General features: G+C 42.0%; 1 protein-coding gene across 3 annotated transcripts in view; it reads right to left on the bottom strand.

The window, feature by feature from the left end:
• STAC (SH3 and cysteine rich domain) overlaps window positions 1-16,037 on the bottom strand; it is a 74,825-nt gene that overhangs the window by 38,781 nt on the left and 20,007 nt on the right. For all 3 annotated transcript variants that reach the window (XM_056338025.1, XM_056338026.1, XM_056338027.1), the window contains exon 2: window positions 11,055-11,331. In XM_056338025.1, the coding sequence (XP_056194000.1) occupies window positions 11,055-11,331 (277 nt within the window). The remainder of the gene's footprint in view (window positions 1-11,054; window positions 11,332-16,037) is intronic.

Below are 16,037 nucleotides of genomic sequence, written 5' to 3'. Positions count from 1 at the left end.
TCAGTACATCACTCATAAACTGTCCACAGTTAGAAAATATTTGCATTATCTAAATTCACCCTGGATTCAACTAGGAACAAGCTAAGCCACCTCAAGCTGTAGCTTCTCTCATCTACACGTGTGGTTTGTGCTAGCATGAATACGTGGCCTGTTGTCCAAAAAAATCTTAATTAATGTTGACCATAATTGTCTTACCACTATCAGAGATAAGGAAAGCCATAGGGGTAGCAATAGGCTTGGTAGCTGCAACTGTCTGGCTGTGCAATGATGTAACCTATAAAAAATACTAGCAAAATTCAACAGATAACCTTCCTTTTAGCACAGGAGCCATTAGTGGAAAGTCACTGAAGACATAATTTGGAGGGGAAAAAAGAAAAGCAGATCAGTGTGTTTGATGGCACTGACGCATAGCTGGATCTTACTAACAGAGCTGGGTCAATACACATACTCAGATTTAGGAGCGGTCATCATCAAAAAATAGCTGAAATTGTGAACACAAACAGGCAGCAGATAACTAGTGTGTAAGTGTGTGGGTGAATGCCCAAAACCGAACTCCTGGACTCTCAGACAGAAGCCTACTACTTGCAAGCTCCAACCAATATGGACTGCTTGGAAATTTTGACAACATTTCAACTAAAGTGATGCATCACAAATCCTTCAGTGAATAAAGAGACAGGAGACTGACCCACTAGCTAGAGGCTGATCACGTGCTGTTCTTATGCACATACGCTTTTTAGACTGAAGGAACTGGGAGCTTAAGAAAGAAGATGTGGTGTCAGGAGAGGGGTTACTGAAAGGAAGAAGTGGTCTTGGAAAGAAGGCAGCCCCAAAAGAAGAAGGTGAAGATACTGGTCTGGGAAATGGGGGAAGATTCTGGAGATGAAGAAGCCATGGACATCAATGCCAGGGGATGCCCAGTGGTTGGTAGTGCCTGAGACTGGTAACTGCAAGCAGCGTCACAGCAGAAACCAACACAACTTTCTCCCCAGTCAGCAGTGACCTCACTACAGGGAAGGGGAGAGCTAGAGAATGAAAAGCTGGTGGGTGGGAGCATGAGAAAGTAGAAACAGGGTAAAAGCTGTAATGTCACCGATTCTTCAATAAAACCTGGTATCCAGTTCCTCTGCATATTGGCATTTACGCTGTCTCACCCTTGACAAGAGGTTTGCATAATTTTTGATTGGCTGCTTAAGAAACAGCCTAAATTTCCAGATGGGGCATTTTCAATGAGCATCCATGAGAGATGTACCCAAACCCCATCAATGTCTTAAGTACTGAATTTTCTGTTGCTTTTCAGAAAATCTTTCTGTTTCAGCTAACAAAGAGTTTGTTGCCCTTGGAGGATACCACTAAGTGGTTCAGTCTCCAAAGTGTGTCATCAGCTTGTTATGGAAAACAACTGCTCATCAGAGGCTATTACTCATCTGCTGCTCTCCAAGAGAAACCATCCTGTGTCCTCCCTTCTGGTGATATTTGGGACCCATCATGCTCAGTGGCCGTTTATCCCATTGTGCTGGATTTGGCTGGGACAGGGTTAATTTTCTTCATAAGTAGCTGGTAAGGGGCTATGTTTTGGATTGGTGTTGAAAACAGTGTTGAGAACACAAGGATGCTTTTAGCTACAGCTGAGCAGCGCTTACCCAGAGCCAAGGGCTTTTTCTGGTCCTTGCACCACCCCACCAATGGGTAGGCTGGGGATGCACAAGAAGCTGGGAGAGGACACAGCTGGGACAGCTGGCCCCAACTGACCAAAGGGATTTTCCACACCATATAACATCATGCTCAACAATAAAACTAGGAAGAAGGCTGGTGGGAGGGCTGCTGCTCAGGGACTGGCTGTGCATGAGTTGGTTGGTGAGCAACTGTTTTCATTTGCATAATTTGTCTTTCTTGGGTTTTATTTCTCCCTCTTTGTAATTTTCCTTTGCCTTACAATTTATTATAATTATATTTTATTTCAATTATTATACTGTTTTTATGTCAACCTGTGAATTTTCTCACTTTTATACTTCCACTTCTCTCCTGCATCCTACTTCAGGGAGAGTGAGTGAGCGGCTGCGTGGTGCTTAGCTGCCGGGTGACATTAAACCATGATGCTCATCCAGAGGTTACTAATGGAAAATAGACTTCCATGCTCAGCTGTGCTGAGGGACTAGATCTAGCAAAACAGACCAAGCACCTTGGTGTAGCCTCTCCATACTTGCTAGCTGTAACTAACGGACATCTCCTCACTTTGCATCTGTAAACAGATGTGCAGATGAACCCCTGATGACACAAATATGCTGTGCCTGGGCTTGCAAAGAAAAGCAAAGTGGTGGAACAAAATGATTTAAGCCCATTGATGATGGAGCTCTGGAAGCAACCAGCAATGTTAAAAATTCATCTCCGTGCTTCACAAAAAAAGATCTGGGGCAGCACAAACACTATGTGGTGAGTTTCATGTGCCACAGATCTTGGGATATGAAAGATTGCTACACTTCCGAGAGGTGCCTCTACAAAACCAGGCAATATTAGCACTGCAGATACAAGTTCCTGCATCAGTAGACCCAGTCCTCATTTGGAGGGATCTTCCTGTGCATTAAAGGCTGAGGAAGCCAGCCAGGAACGTACTGACTATAACATTGTAGTTCACACTGGCTCAGGGACTATAGCAGCCATATACCATTTCCTCTCTTAGCTGGGAAAGTGGAATTGTGGTAGGCAGTAGGGGGAAGATGTAGCCACCTTCTTTTCTTTCTTTCTTTTCTTGTTTCCAGCCCTTCTACTAAGTAGGAAATAATCTAATGGTCAACACAAAATATTTCAAGATTTACAAGATCACTGCCTGCATGTTATAAAGGAAACTACAATGCAGTGACAATTTTCAGCTGCAGAGTGCCTTCAGAATTAGAAGTGAGAGAAGGGATCCATGTGTGTGCAGCACCCCTTAGCGTGCAAGACAAACTTAAGTCAAAGAGGAAGATGTTATAGATTATATATATATATATGTATACCTGGAAAACTAAAATTTAGGCCATTTACAGAAGGTAATTGCTAAAGTTGCATGTACTTGTGTTCATATTACCAAAACAGAAAAAAGCATGCAATGCTCCATGTAAGCCACAAGGATCATTGCTCTCCAAGACATCTTTCTATATTAAGGACAGCAACAAGAGACTGTGGGTAGGCATTTTACTCTACATGATGGCAACGCTCTATTTCTTGCAAAAACATTTCTGCTAATTGCCTCGCTTTATGACTTCTGCAGCTCATAGTAAGGTGAAGCTCCTAATAATTTCCCTTCTAGATGATGCTTTTGTCAGCTATGTGGCAGTGTAATTATCTACATAACAGTGATACTCTGGTAGACAAAGACTCTTAAGTAGAAAAATAATGTTTTTACTAGAAGGTCAGCTTCAAAGAAGATGCATTTAATTTGCTTATCTGAAAACACCCGATGTTCCATATGAGCTCAGGAAAAGTACATGGCAGGACATAAAAAAAGAGGAATCTTACATTCTGCTTCTTCCCTAGCTGTTTAAAAACCTTAAATTTACTGTTACGTTCTTCACTAGAGCTGATGCAATGGCCACTACTGAGTAGAGTGTCTGGTGTTTTTCAGTGTAGTTTTTGGTCAAAAATAATCTTAGCTAGCGTCACATTAAAATACTGATTGCTGGAAAATTTTTATTGTTTTCCATCTAATTAATTAGGCAGCAAATGTTGGCCAACATCTTTAAAATCTCTTTTCACTGAGGATTAACTGCAGTTTTATATTAATAGCTATTTCCCCAAAGTTACAGTGAGTGTGAAAATTATCTGGTAACAAATGTGAAACATGCTTGATGCTGTTCAAGGACAAATTAAAATTTAAAATACATTTCCACCCTCTTTTCTCAGCTAAGCAGTTCTTGATTATCCAATTTACTGATAACGTTCTTGCCTCATCTCAGAGGTGGAAGCCCTCCCAGAGGATAAACAGACTAAATATTTGCTTTAATGTAGGTTTAACTCTTCATTACCAAAGATAATGTGTAGCCCTGTGTAGCTACTTTACAAATGTGGGGCTGCGTGAACTGGATATGAATTGGACACTTTTTGTCATGCTTATTAAAAATAGGGGATGTACTGACGGAGCACACCTATACTGCATCTACCATACGTATTTCTACCTCTTTCCATCTGCTCCTTCCCACTATATGTATTTTAATAGAGACATTATCTACTTTCTGGAGATTTTGCGGAGTCCAGATGACATTATCTACATCTGACCAGTCTATAACTGTTGACTGCATCCTGTATGGTTTGATTAATGTAGTACTTCACATTTCCAGAAGGCTTTTGTTTAGCTCTTCTTATAGGGCTCCTCTCAAAAGTGGGAAGGTCTACACTTATGGAGAATTATTAACTTAAGAAAGAAGGAGAAGCCAGGTTCAATTTGAAGCTGATAGATATGTTAAAATTATTATTTTGCATCAATCTTTTGTAGATGTGTGTTAAAAAATACAATGTATTTGTTTACCCTAAACCCTAGCACAGCAGGTCAGAGAGGACTGAAGTAATTCTCAGTCACACCAATTCTCAAAAGTGCCACAAGATCTAGGTGTCCAGAGCCAGTCAGCATCAATTGGAACAAGAACTTAGGTCTCCTAAATTCCAGAGCAGATTTACTGGAGGGAAAGAGGAGGGAGAAACAGGGACTTCAGGCCATTTAATAACATATGGGATGGCAGCTGGTGCCAGTCGCCGACAAGGTTATACCACTGCCTTGTTTCCTCACAATCAAAAGCCAAAGGAGGCTGGATTCAGTGGCTTCCAATACCCTCTTTCCATAGATAAACTCTTTGCCTTGTATTAATAATAAATTACTTTCACACACACAGTTTTATACTGTAATAGTCTATCACCTGGAAAATAGATCTGGGAAGGCTCTGCTGTGACTGCAAAAGCCCATTGGAGAGGTGGACATGAAGCTGCCTCCACAAGCTGCTCCAGGGGCATCTCCTCCTCACTGGCAGCTCTTTACCCTTCTCTACAGGGGACAACTCTCATACTGATGCAGTGGCAACACAGACCTCTTCCCCCAAGGTCACCTGGGCTGGGAGATGCTAGAGAGACCGGAAAAAGTAGAGGGCAGGGTGAACATGGAATGAATATTATTTTTCCCTTTATCCTGCAAGAAAAGCCTCAGTTAATAAAAATGCTGCCTCTTTTTTTTTTTTTTTCTCTTTTTTTCTTTTTTAAAAAAAAGAGCTCTGGAAGAGTACTCCAAACTACCTTAGCCTTGGTAACACAGCTTTAGTTACAATCATGCTTCCCAGGAGTACTTCTACTTTGTCTAGCTGCCAAGCAGTGGTGATCAACCTGTGACTGTTTACCACATCCTGGTCTGGCTGGATAATGCTGAATAAAGGCAGGCTTGGATCAAACCAGAAAGTCTACTTAAGGGAGTGAGGCAGCAAGCTTAAAAAGTCAGGAATATTCTTTATAAGGGAACTGATCAGACTGAAAGCAGAAAACACTCTGTCGTAGTTCCTGTGACATTATTCTATATTTAATATACGTCCACATAAATTACAGCTATATAAACACTTCCTCAAACTATGGACTTTTTCCATTACTTACTAGTAGCAGTTACTGATAGTCTAAGACAAGGCTCCTCAAACTTTTTAACCAGGGGGCCGGCACGCGGATGAAGTGGCAGGCAGTCATCTGCGGCTGCTTGGTTTCCCCCCCCCCCAACCCTCGGGGGGGGCGGGGGGTTTCTGTATATACCGGGGGCCAGATTGAGGACCCTGGGGGGCCGTATCCGGCCCGTGGGCTGTAGTTTGAGGACCCCTGGTCTAAGAGAAGAGAAGAGGTTCAGATATAGCAGCTAACAGAAATGGGGGACCATAGCTCCAATCCAAACCTCTATTTCCTTCATCTTGCATTTGAAAAGCTGGGCCAATTTACCAACTTTCAGCCTAGCTCTGTGGAGGGTGTTGCATTACATCTTTGGGGATAAAAGTGGTTGAAAGTTCTGGTAGCTGTAGCAGCATAGTGAAATAAAGAAATACAGGCTGCTTTTAAAAGATGAGGCCAAACAGAATTATTCATAGCTCTCTGTTGGTTGGTTGCAACCCAGAATAAGCGGCTACACCAGAACAGGGTGTCAGTCAATACTGAAGGGATAGCACAATTTCATCGCTTAAGCGGTGTTGGTTAGTAGACTAGAAGTAAACTGTGCTAGGGGTTTATTACTCGTTTTAGCTTTTTGCTTGCTTGCTTATTTTTTACAGGTTTCTCTAGCTGGAAGCTAGTTAGTTCCCTGGGAAGGCAGGTGCTGAGTTATTTACCTCCAGAGCTGCAAAGGGTGGAGAATGTGCATCCAAATGAAACTTGTTTGCCCTGAGACCAAGTATAAATGCTTATTATTTCAGGTACCTACACCAGCAATGGCCTGATCCAGAAGGACCTGGTTTTGACTATCATTGGACATTGCAGCCCACAATTTTTGTCTTTCTGAAAGTTTGTGGCCTTTTTAGCATGTCCTTCCAGGCAAAGATACCCCAACAAGTGTGTCAATAAAACATGTGGTTAGTCAAAATTCTGTGTTGGCCTTAGGGTTAAGCTTGGAATGAAGCTGCTAAGTACACTCTTGAAACACAAAGAAACATCCAGCAATGTTATTATAAATTAGCAGCTATTTCTTTAACACACAGCTTTAAAGTCAGCTATTTTTAAGAGCAAAGTGGCTTACTTTTTTGCTACCCTACTTATATTTGACTTAAATGGGAATATATTAATTGAATGTAATATGCTTGGAATGTGTGGAAAATAACATTTTTTCCATATGAGTCAGCACAGGAAATGAACTGCAAATGAGTAAAATGTTGAGAAGTCTACAGATGGAGGGTTTTTTTAAATACACAATGTTTTTCAAGAGTAGAGTACTGACATCATGTTTTCTTCAAGAGTCAAGTATCACAGAGAATGACTGATGACACACCAGAGACTGAAGAAGAGCAAGTACTTGCTTCTGATCAGCATAGTTTAAGACTCTGATCTGATTCAAAATTAATGTAATAGTTTCTAACTTTTCTGGTGCCAGGCAGTTTTGCATCCCCTTACTGGACACTGCCAAAGCTTACCACATTCTTGCTAAACACAGAAAATGGTAGATAACATGAAGCAAACTCAGAGGTGTTCTGACTTGATTTTCTTTTCACAGTGATGCAAAATAAACAAATCAGTGTCTTCTAAATAACAATCTAGTGATACATTCCACATGACACTTTGATTTTTAAAATTTTCCCTTGTCTGCATTAGCTATTAAAATAGTAATAAATACTACTGGTAAGAACGGCAAATGAACGGGTTTCTAAGAGTCATACTGTGAGAGGATGTTTATGGGTTACAGGAAAATATGTAACCCACACGGAGCTGAAACCTCAGTCCTAAACTAATGAATGCTTGGAGCTCACAGCAGCAGAACAGTGAATGGCAGAAAGGATTACAGAGTCTGCTCCAACATGCTGTTGATTTGCTCTGAAATTACGTGAATTATTATTGTTGACTCCAGTATTGGAACTGACAATTGTGTTGGAGTATTTGATGCTGCAAGAAGGCCCCATTAATGTAACATGGATCCTCCTTGCACTCCTCAGAGCTCCCTTGAATCTGAATTTTGTCCCTTATTTAATTTGGCAGAAAACTACTGCTTCTATACCGAATTTCCCTTCTGTTTGCCGAGGTGGAACTTCAACCTCAGTCTAGTACAGTTATAGGAACACTTCAACTCCTGTCTTCAATGTAAGGTATAAAGCACACTATGAATACTGTTTGTTTGGGTTTGTTTTGTTTTGTTTTGTTTTTAAAGTCAAATCAATGAACAGAGTTTCTTCTCAATATGTTAAATTGCACTCTGGGATGTATGGAAAGCGTTGGAATGAAAAAGTCTGCATTATACCGATCCTAGTAAACACCTTCCTCTGAATGCTGAAACCAATTACATTTGGCCTTTATCTTACAACTATACTTCTGTCAAATAAACAGACAGACACACGTGCTGCATCCCAAAGCCAGCATTTACCTCACAGCACCTAACAATCAAGAAGAGGTGATACCCATATTTTTTTTCATTAAGATAATGTCATACCTTCCTTTGCTTTAAATTTGCTGTGGCAAGAGCAGCACAGGGAGCCTTCTGCCTCTGCTCTGAGTGTCCTGTTCACTCTGGAGCTACGGGCGGATTCTGCCATGCTAGTGAGACAGAAGTGCATACAAGGTTCATCTTGCTGCCCTGCACCAAACAGAGCTGCTTAGTTCATAGATCAGAGAGCCATTTAAGGTGAACCTGGAATCATTCTTGGTGGTAAAATTGAAACCATCTAAAGTCAAGCCGGGATTTTCCTGGACTCTTTCCCCCAGTCTTCAAAACACGTATCTGTCTTTGCCTTTATTCTCATCAATAAGGAATTTAAAGCCATAGACTTGTTACTTTCAAATGTCACTGCCAGTGAAAAATGCAAATAGAGAGCACGAATAGGCTCCATGTTGCAAGTGTAAATTCAGAGTCCCTGCACAGAAGTGACTTTTTTTAGTTTGCCTTTGGGAGCAAGCTTGACACGATTTCCTGAAAAGCTGCCTGTGTTGCTTCAACATCCCCATAACCAACAGTTGCACAACTTATATGGATTAATTGAGCTGCAAACAGTAACATCCAGATCTCCCACGCTGCTTAAACTACAATAGAGCAGAACCAAGCATGACTGTGGCGAGGATCAAAGAGGGAGGATTACAGGAATAGAGTAGATGTTTGTCTATGAAAATCAGGGCATCTAAGGCTCTGAGGCATTTATAAGGTAAAACTCTTAACATCTTTTCTGCCATACCTCCAAGCAAACATGAGCTGGAGGAGGTCAGAGCAATTCACCTGATTCAGCCTGCTGCCAAACAAAATAGGTTGTGTTAGCTTCTTCAGCATTTATGGAAGGCTTCTTGCTGTAACAAAGTGGCTAAGATACAGAACAGAAAGGGAAGCCTTCAGAGGGTAGAAAAGAAGAGAAAGTTCAGAAGGCAGGTGAGGTTAAAGGTGATGCTTTGAAGCTTATGAGCTATGTTTCAGGCATTTCCTATTCCAGGCTGGACACAGATTGCACAGTGAAGGAGAAGGGCATGGGTGTTCATGGAATGGAGTTACTCCCTGCAGAGTTTGCTGCCAGTAATAATCTGTCTTGAGCAAGTGTTTTGAAACAGTACTGCTGAGTCGTGCAGATTTGTGATACTAATCTCCATACAACTTCACAAGAAGCTGCCAGAAATGCGAAGGACTTATATTTGCTGTATATATTTGTGAAACTAAGCTTTGACAGAACATCCATCCACATTACAGGAGACAAGTTCTGGGCCTGCTTCCACACACAAAGTTACTTCAGCTAACCAACTTTCTTCCAGACTTCCTTTCAATCCCTGGACTACGATCTTCCCTGATACCGATGCCTTACTCCTTCCACCTTTGACTTGTTCTACCACTTAAAGTAGACGCCCCCCACCCGTCTTAAAAGACTGGTAAATAACACCAAAAATCTGGCATTAAAACTCCTCTGTTTCCCAGGATTCAGTAGAGCTGTGGTGCAGAAAGATTGAAATCAGGCCTCATGTTTAATTCTTCATTTTATAGAAACGAGATTATCTTGCATCAGATTTAATGTTCTGAAGACAGCTGTCTTTTCCAAAGAACGTGAGTTACCCACACAAGTAGGGGACACTGAGCACCCTCATGTGGAAAAGGAGGTACCATCCTCTGAAAAAGGTTAGGCAATCCTACCAGCATCTTTCCTGAACTTACCATACTGTTATCTGAAAGGCTGTGACTTCCATGCCAAAGGACGTGAATTTCTTACAGTAAGCTAGACAAATCACAAACATTGGTTTGCACTCAAGAGAGCTGTGCTACTTCTACATGAAGCTAAATCAGAGTTTTACTCCTTGTCCTGCCTAAAAAATTGGCAACTGCATCACTCACTCTCACACTGGTACACTACCTCTGGATTTACTCCTGATCTACTTGCTGGGACAATTACGTGATAAGTAGCAAGTCTTGTGCATAACACGCAAGCCACAATGATGTAAATTTCTAGGACCAGACTTCTGAGTAGCAACTCCTGCAGCTTCCCATGGCGGTGACCACCACCACTTCTTTCCTGACCTCTCCCTGCACAGCCTCACAGATAATCTGCAGCGTGAAGGCTGGCTTTTTAGGCATTCACACTGCACTGAAAATTACCTTACAAGCAGGGCTTAGTATGGAGCGGTCCTCTGCATGCTGAAGAGACTAATAAATTATTAGTGCTGTCCTCTATGTCTGTCAGTCAATCCCTGGCAGTAACTTACACGCCCATGGACAGTTTTAGAGAGAAGACATGGTGGTCTTTCACAGGTGTAAACTTTGCATGAGGTTTTTTGAGTAGCAGGGACCAGGTAGAAGAATCCCAAGAAAGTGTGCAGGGTGAATTCAGCTGTTACTTTTCCCACTGACCTGGTCTCCCCAAACTCATATCCTAGGTAGCCAACACACAAGTAGCTTGGAGCCTACCACCCAGAAAATGCTACTCCTTGCCCAGTTGTCGCTTTGGAGAGATGTGAGGCAGCTGGAGGAGGCAGGCATCACTGCCACGGAGAATGGGCACTGGAATACTGCAGGGGTGGGGGCAGGGGCAAGGAGCAAGAGAGTTACTGCTGTGGGAAAGAGTAAGGATAGCAGACACAAATTTGCAGGGTGGATTTCTGCTGCTTCTTATGTAACGTACAACAGAGCTCGTGCTTGGTGCGCAGTGTAACCTGAGCAAGAGAGACATTTGATGCTAGCTGAAACCCTCACCTGTGATTTGTGGTAACAGTTTGTGTCTACAAGGCAAGAGACCTGTCAACAAACATCGAGCTTATATTAGCCTGTAGCAGATGTGACATAAGGCCATATCCTTTCTGCATGAATATTCTCAAGTAGACATCTGGGCTCACCTGTTACGGAAAGGCCACCCTGCAAGTTCTAGCACAAACACTCACATAGATGTAAAAAAATAATATCTTACCAACAATCATGTGGTTGCAGACATCGCAGAAGGTGGGTTTTTTGAAGATATGCTCCTGGAAGATGTGAGCCTTGTTGTTTTCTGGCAGCTGCTGGGCTCTGGTGGGGGAGGACGCCTGGCTCTCTGAGCTGGGGAGCTGCCCGGTGCTCGTGCTCACCTCAGGCATCAAGTCTACTTGCAGTTTCACATCGCTATTAGTCCTCTGGAAGAAATTGTCTGCACTTTTACTCCGCAAGCTCTTGGTCTTGAAGGAGAGTGATCGTTTCAGTTTCTGCAGCTGCAACAAATAAGCCAGTTACAATTAGTGCCTTTTCCTCTTCAACAGCAAGGCAAGGCTCCTGGTTTTGAGGTGGGCTGTTGGCAAGTGAACCTGGGAGCCACTGGCAGACCTTGGATGACAAAATTCACTTTAGAATGCAAGCAGCAATTTCAGAGCAAAGAAAACGCATCCCAATCAGAAAATAAAGTACTCTACATATGCTTTCTGATGGGCAATAAACTTGATAGCCCTAATGAATGCTTTTATTGTTTTTATCTTTCAGGTATGACAACAAAGATGTACTGCAGAGAGTTGTATGCATTGGAGAGTATATCCTTTGTATTCAAGCATGAGAGAACTTCAAGTGTTATTCATCTTCACATGGTCCTTAAGCAACCTGTAAAGCCATTTCAGGAACAGCTGTTCAATGGCAGTACAAGATGAGTGAATTCAGTAAATGTATTTTATATACTTAAATTTTTTGAATTTGGCAGAAAAAGAGATCATATGTAGTTTTGACTGAGAAATTCTTGGTTTGTTTTATTTTTTTTTTAAAGTAAAGGAGGCTAAGGAGCAGTAACAGTATAATCAACTAGCCAATTGATAGTTAATGTATTAATACTAGTTAACACACATTCACATATATTCTTTTACATTGTATTGATTGTCAGACTATTAAGCGTCAGAATAAGGCATTATGAACTTAAATTTGTTAACTCCAACTCCTTACCTGTAAACTGTCTTGTACCTTACACAGCTCCTCTTACCCTCCCCGCCCCTCCCCCATCTAAGGCTAAGAAGGGCACTACCTGAGGCACAGAAACTATCGGGATGTCAGCTACAGAAACCTGCAGGTTTCTCAACTCCAATGGCCCACAGGCAGAGTCCAGGTAAAAGGAATGCCAGCTCTGCATCCACTTCATGTTTGCCATCTCTGAAGTGTAACACTACCATATCACCTTTCACTCTGTGTTATTCCAACCACTGTAAAATCATTTCAATCACTGCTGCAATTCCCTGGGCGAACATGATGTAACAACTGAAATTTTCCATGCCGCTCAGGCTGTCTGTGGTAACCAGCAGGAATGGTTTATATTAGAAACTGTTTATGTTAGAAGCAGTGATGATTGGGAATCATAATTCACACTAATATAAAGGGAAAGAGTTCACATGCTTTCCCAAAAAAGCATGGCACTGGTCTGTCACACTGACTTAGTGGCCTCAAAACGCTTGGTCTCCCTGGATTCTATTCCTGATCCATCTGTTTGCTTTATAATAATACAGCTGAAAGCATGCTGTCAGAGAGGAGCCTCAAGTCATCCTGGCTGGGGGGACACCTTTCTCCCACCTTCAGACACAAGCAGCTTTTTCTTGGGGAAGGAAGGCAATCCAGCTCTCCTCCTCACATTTCACAATAAACTCCCCAAGTCCAATAAAAAGGCAAAGAGCTGCCATTGCCTCTGGTTAACAGTGTTTGGGTTTGCTGAGTGGAATGAAAACTTCATTCTACTTCCTGAGCTGTTTCTCCACAGTGACTTTGGGAACAGGGAGGGATCTGAGCCAGGGGCCCATCCCACACAGCCCGCTCTCACCCACGGCTCTCTCTGGGTTCACAGGAGGAGCCCTGGATCCAAATGAAGCCAACACTCACCTGTTTGCAAGAAACTCCCGGTCCCTGGGGGGATGTGTAAATAAAAACAATTTAAGTCATTGAATGCCAGCTACCAGGCAAAGGCAGTTTCTGGTTTCTAAGTCTCTTTCAGCTGAAGTCTAAGTCATGAATTATCTGAGCCCAAAACCCCCTGTACAACTGCACCAGCAAAATGCGAAATATTCCTTCTCCTGCTTGGATGTTAAGTCACTGGCTCCTGAAACCACTGAGGTTACTCAGTACTGAGATTACTTCATCTCCCCAGTGACATCCAGGAACTCAGCAATAATTCACCCCTTTGCTCCTGAAATGTTTCTCACTGAAGTCAGACCTAATTAGTGTAGCAAAACACAGAGAATTACACCACCACAAGGTGACTGAAATGGCATTCGTTATTGATTTGCCATCCATTTCTACAGCACCGCAGGAAGTTAATTAAATTTCAAAATGCTGCTTCTGCCACAGAAAGACAACTAAGCTGTGCAATATAGTACTTGTTTTATCAGGAAACAACTGCTCTGCTAATATCCACAAAGTATGCAGTATATTTTAAGGAGCTCTGCATTTACTATCCTTATCCCCTTCTCCTGTGCAGTCATTTGCACAGGGGTACCTCCCCAGTCAAGGGATGTACCAGCAGCCTTTCCTCCTCCAGGCAGAAAAGTCAACTGTTTTTTCAGAGAAGGGTAGTCCAGGTAGTCCAGCCTACACATGCACAACCACACGGATACACAGATGAGCATGCAACCAAGCAAACTCTGTGCATCTCCAACCACCATGTTCAGAGCAGGACACACATTCAGGAATGAGTTGACCAAGTTACATTCACAGATTTGTCAGGCATCTCTGCATAAGCTAATAGTCCTCCCTGAGATTCCCTGAGAACTGTTCTGTGTTAATATTGTTAAATAGTTTCCAGACAAGGCGGGTGACGTAGTCATTACCCAAATGCAGATTTCACACTTATTTGCATTCAGGCTGAAGACACCTACATGTTCGGCTTGCGTTGCATACCTAAAATGCCCATGAAATTCTGCAGCTATTATATACAAAACAGGTTATATGTGTACAGAAGTGACTAAGCAAAAATGCAGAACATCAGCAATGTTTAGCATTTTGCACAGCTGATTGTACATTTTTGTCGGTACTGCTGAAAAGTACCTCTCAGATTAAAGTGTTTTACACCCACCTTGCATAAGTGAGAGTATGTAGGGCAATGGAAGATTGGCATCAGGTTTTTAAATATGATCCAGCTTTCCTTTTTCATAATAGGCCCACAAGAGAATGTGAAATACGGTACTGGTATGTGATTGTTTACTCAGGAAAAGTTGGCCCAAGCAAGGCAAGGGCAGCTTGTTGTACAGATAGTGTAAACTGTAAAACCATAAAAACTTAAGTGGTTATTATGCTGCAGCCAAGTGAGCACCACTTCCCTTAAATATCACCATCTCCTCATTTTGAAGTTTGCTATAGCCTAACCCTGTTTGTTTATAGGAGAATTTCAAATGTAATTAAATACAGGCATGTGATAGATGCTTGATTTCGATCTGTCCCAAACATTTAATGCACCTGTGATGCCACCAGCTGCTAATAGCTGCTATAGCATTCATCTGAGACAGAAACCTTCTCTTTCAACAGAGACAAAAGTATTTAAATTTTATTATTTATAATTTCTTTCTGCAGAGTGAATGAGTTCAAAGTTAAATCTTAGGAAGAAACACCACCAAACTTTGCAAAACCTGTGATTAGGGTTGTTCCATACTCAGTACTTCAACTTTTCAGTGAAAAAATCATGTATTTGAATTGAAAAAAAACACTAAACCAAGCACAAAAAGGCTTTAAGAATCATATTTGAGATAAATCTCCTAAGCCTTTCACATTTTCTCTTGTGTAAGGAAAGCTACAAATTAGCTTTCATTTCAATAAAAATAAAATCCCACAAGCACAAGTTTTTCTAGACTCGTGATCATCACAAGCCTAGAAGCATTAGGAGCATCACAAGACTTCACAACATTGACACTTCAGAAACATCAATCCTTGATATCAAAAGTTTGTCTCTAGTTAAAAGCATTTTATCAGTCACATAGATTCTCAGTGACTGCACATACTAACCCCACGGGCAAGGTAGAGATAAATGCATTAGCTCAACCTTGGAGCTTGAGTAATCTGTTTTTCTTCCCAGCATCTTCCAGCACAATCTCCATCTTCCTCTGAGGTACTGAATGTTCAAGCTTCAATGGATCAGGAAACTCTGAGGAACCACAGCTTATCAGCATCTCCTCTCTTCCTAATTCCCATATACTACAACTCTTCAGCTGCTATAACCAGAAAACAGGAGAGCAGAAGGACAGTTATTAAAATTCATTCCTTGTGTTAACCAGGTGCCACTGCTTGTGATGCAGATGGGAATTGCACCTGTCCTCACTAAGACTTTATTTGGCTTGTGTTGGAAGCACACAACTCTCCTACAATTTTGGTTTAAGAGCTTGCCATGGAAGTTGGGAAGATATCGGTGATCTGAGCTGTTTTACAATCCCTAGCTTTTGCAATTACAAAAGGTAATTGTCCACCCTGCAGAGTAATTTATTCAGGCTCCTAACTGCTCCCTGATATCCAGAAACTCTTCTTCCCTTGCCTCTACAGCTTGTCTACATTAGCAGCCAGCATGGCTCAGCAGGAGCGGATCTAGAGAATGAAACTGGGGCTGTTGAGGACGCAGCATACACACCATACGCACTTCAGGGCACAGAGTACTCCGAGTCAGCCCAGACCATCAGTCCTGGTGTACGTTAAGTGCACACCTGGAGCACAAGCAAACCCTCAAGTGATGCAGCCTGTTCTCTATGCACCACAACAAGGACCAAAGTGGCGTGAATAGCAACAACTGGGAGATTTTCTTTGAAACCACTCCCAAATCAAACTGAAATGCTGAGATAAGTGTCCCCTATGTCACTGTCATTTCTCTAGCACTTCTTCATCACACCTTCTCAACATTCAAAGCTCAGGGAAAGTCTCACTTCCCCCACATCTGACACACAAACGCTTCATTCCCCTTTCTGAAGCTCCGTCCTTA

Source organism: Falco biarmicus, chromosome 4 (assembly GCF_023638135.1).
Source record: "Falco biarmicus isolate bFalBia1 chromosome 4, bFalBia1.pri, whole genome shotgun sequence".
Classification (NCBI taxonomy): domain Eukaryota; kingdom Metazoa; phylum Chordata; class Aves; order Falconiformes; family Falconidae; genus Falco; species Falco biarmicus.
Note: the sequence above shows the minus strand (reverse complement) of the source record. Positions and strands in the feature narration are given on the sequence as shown.